The 3,579-nt window shown below is 35.8% G+C and overlaps 1 protein-coding gene across 1 annotated transcript; it reads right to left on the bottom strand.

Annotated features, from left to right (window-relative positions):
* Positions 1–373: 373 nt before the first annotated feature.
* On the bottom strand, positions 374–3,319 carry LOC11428528 (cytochrome b-c1 complex subunit 6-1, mitochondrial). Its single transcript, XM_024775898.2, has 4 exons — positions 3,161–3,319; positions 2,740–2,824; positions 764–853; positions 374–672 (listed from the first exon to the last, which is right to left on the bottom strand). Coding segments are annotated over exons 1-4 (210 nt in total). The 5' UTR covers positions 3,163–3,319; the 3' UTR covers positions 374–639.
* Between the last annotated feature and the right edge of the window lie 260 nt (positions 3,320–3,579).

Genomic DNA, 3,579 nt, shown 5'->3' with positions numbered 1-3,579 from the left:
TTTTTGCTGCTTCTATTTTCTCTCTGCTTCTAAAAAAACGCTTCATGAATGAAAGGGAAATTCACTAGAATGTTAACAAAAAGGAAAAATGAAATGACTTTGTTATTAAAAAGATTGCCTTTATAGATAGGGCTAAACGCCATTAATGACCCCAAATGGCCATATCATTATGCTATTCAAACTGGCTTAAAGATTGCATTTAAAAATGAAATGACAAACAAAAAACTTATTATTACAAGGGAAAAACATGCATTTTGTCCCAAAAATTTGAATCACCTTAGCAGGAACCTCAAGACCAAATTATTCCACGAATCCCCAATACTCAGTTCAGTCATTCACAAAACAAGCGGAATTTAACAAACCACTGCAAAGGGAAATCAGCAAGGCGGAAATAAATCCAAAAGGCCCGTTTCCAAACACATTTTTCAAACTTGACAAAAACGTTTGGTCTATACCAGCATACTTCCAAACACATTATTAATTATCACCCAATGTCTCCATGGGATCAAAATTTCCCAATAAGCAAAATAAAAACCATACAGGGCATGAGTTTTGGTTACAAAATCACATTTTAGGAGTAGTTGTTTGGGAATGAAGATAAAACAAAACAACATTATAATACCAAAATATTCTCCCCGATTACTTCAGTTTGGTGAATAGCTTTGGTGCAACCTGCATTGCAATATTATGATTTATCAGGCATACAAAAACAAATCAAGTGGATCAATGGCTATTTACAAACTAAACATAAACAAATACTTACACATTTGTCAACGCAATACCAATAATCAAAATATTGTCCAGTGCAGTGTTTCTGCCCAGAATCATCGCCTTGTATCCTTTTAATGCATGCCTGTATAAATTTAAAGAATTAGTTTTCTTAGCATGAAGTTCTTTCAAAAACAAAGATAAGGTGGAATAAAATTTGCCAACACTTGTTTTTATTCTAAATTTGTCTTGGTGGCGCGTCAATAGGAATTGCTATCGTGTTGTGGCTGGTGTGAAGTCAACCTCGGAGCATCAATGGGAGTTGCTATCGTGTGAGTTGGAGTGGAGTCAGCCTCATAACAAGGCGAGATAAGGTAACCTACAATGGGCCTATGGCCTACCCTTCCCCAGAGCCACAGCCACAATGGAGCTGCTTGTTGACTGTCCATTAACAATCACTCAATGTATCTACTATTCAGCTAAACAAAGTCATACAATGTTGGTTCTCTCGAAGTCTCAGCTCAAAAGAAGGAAGGGGGATATAAGAGGCAGCCCCCACTAAAATAAACTTTTATTCAACAAAGCTGAAACCGAGATCTCTCTACCCAATTCCTGCATGCCCCAAAAATGTATATTGAGGCCTTAGTTTATATCAAAATCCATTGTGTCGGATCTCAACAGATAGTAAAGACTCACTCTCTTGGCTATAATCCATCTCCTTGCATATTTATATTAATTTTCCTCACTTGGAAAAAGCACTTAGAAGTTGGCGTGTTGTAGGTCGGCATAATAATTAAGTTTCACGACTACCTAGCCAGTAGCCACCCATTCAGTCTAAATCACTCAGATAATAAGATTGTATAGCCTATGCCATAGTTGTCAAATGCGACCGCGCCGCCCACTTCACGCCATGATAGCGGAATTTTTGGGTTCTCCTCGTCCGTCCGCGACGGCGCATGTCAGTGTTGCATAGCGGCCAAATGCGGCCGTTTTTATCCGGTGCGGTGCGGTTCTGGTGCGGTCAGATGCGCCGCTCCACAAATAGAAACAAAAATACGTTTTTGCCCCAACATTTTAAACCGTTTTAAAGGCTTTTTTGTCATTTTCGAAACCCTAGAATTTTCTGCATTATAACTGCTGCGCCTCTTTCTATTCCTCTCTACCCAAGCAGTGCCTCTTTCTCTTTCTCTTTCTCTTCTCTTCTCTTCTCTTCTGAGATCGAAAAAGAAAGTACAGAGTAACAGAGAGACATCAAATCTCTTCTTCCTTGAGCCTACAGAGTACAAACTACAGATTTATGGTATTTTATTTCAAATTATGAATGCTTCAGATTTTTGATTAATTTTAAGTATTTTAGTATTTCTATCTCAACAGTGTAGTATTTTTAGTATAAAATATATAGGTGTCCGCGCCAGTGAAAAGCGCCCGTTCCACACCCGCACTCCGCGCCGCGCCAAATTTTGGGGTGGCCACGCCACGCCACATTTCCGCATTGATAACTATGGCCTATGCCAGATAACTCCTCCAACAATCAAACATTTCCTTAGCTAAATTGTTTTTTTTTGGGGTGTTATTTTCATTTCTTAACCTTATCCTTACTAGTACTCCCTTCCACGTTCCTTTCATATAAACTCATGACTATAAAATTCTCCAATCACATTTTTCAGTAAAAAATATCATAATAAAATGTAAGAATGTAAAAGGGATAACACAGTTAATCAATAAAAGAAATACCCACTAAAAATGCCTATCTACTATGAATTCTTAAACCTGTAAAAAAATGAGTTCGATTTTCAAGCAGAGTTAGTGTAAAAGTTTCACACCGTCAACCCATCAGAATCAATCAAAAGAAACATTTCTAATTATTTGACAGTTATGATTTATTAACAGTGTTAAAATCCTTTACACCGATAGTGTATATGAATTAAACTCTTTTCTATTTACTGATAGCTTAAATTTAGAAAAAAGATCATCTTTAAACATCTAGCTTATAATTCTACTACTCTTCAAAATAATAATAATTCCACACACCTGATATTCAAGTAACGGTCTCACACATTTTGGTTTGCAAGACTCTTCAAGAAGCTTCTTTGGATCAACAGGTTCCTCGTCAGCCCTGAATTCACAATAAAATCCAAACATACCTTAATACAAAGAATAATAATAAAATAAAATAAAAGCATATACACGTTAAACAAGGGGTGTCAAAATGATTAAATGAAATTCATAATAATTTTTTCCTAGATTAATATTCACTAAATCAACAACAAGCACATAATCAGACAGATTCAGATCATCAATTTCTAGATTTAAACAACATCTAATCGGAGCAAGGTTTCAAAACCCTAGATTTAAAAATTAGGGGAATAAGAAGTATTTGCATTCGAATCGAATATAAATAGTAGATGAAAGAGATGAAAAATGAAAGAAATAGAGAAGCTAAGATACATACATGGCGGAGTGTGAAGAGAAGTTGCAGAGAGATGGGGTGGTAAGCGGGGGTTGTCGTTTCGTTTGGGAATCGCGCAGTCGTGATTTCTAATCAACTACAACAAATAGTGCAACGATGTGGGTGGTATAAAGTAAAAACCCAATGTAGGTTTTTTTTCTTAAAAAAAAAAAAAATCTATTTTTTTTAATGTTTGTTTGGGATTAAAAAAATTATCAAAAAATTAAATGTTTTCATTCCCTTGAGCTTAGCTGGTAGGGATATAACATATTATATGCATGGATCGGGATTTGAATTCTGGACACCTCACTTCTCCACACTTAAACTAGACCATTGACCCGTGCTAACGCACAGGTCATTTTAAGAAGTTAATAAGTTAATATTCACTGGAAAAATAAAACAATGTAGTTCGCTTGAATGTA

The sequence above is a fragment of the Medicago truncatula genome, chromosome 2, assembly GCF_003473485.1.
Source record: "Medicago truncatula cultivar Jemalong A17 chromosome 2, MtrunA17r5.0-ANR, whole genome shotgun sequence".
In the NCBI taxonomy this organism is placed as follows: Eukaryota; Viridiplantae; Streptophyta; class Magnoliopsida; order Fabales; family Fabaceae; genus Medicago; species Medicago truncatula.
This window is presented reverse-complemented; position numbering and strand designations above follow the sequence as displayed.

Excerpts from the sequence above, each read along its gene's own strand:
- LOC11428528 (XM_024775898.2), bottom strand. Across the intron at positions 854-2,739 it reads GACCGTTACTTGAATATCAG|GCATGCATTAAAAGGATACA; the intron begins GTGTGTGGAATT and ends AAATTTATACAG. Across the intron at positions 673-763 it reads GGTATTGCGTTGACAAATGT|GTTGCACCAAAGCTATTCAC; the intron begins GTAAGTATTTGT and ends ATTGCAATGCAG.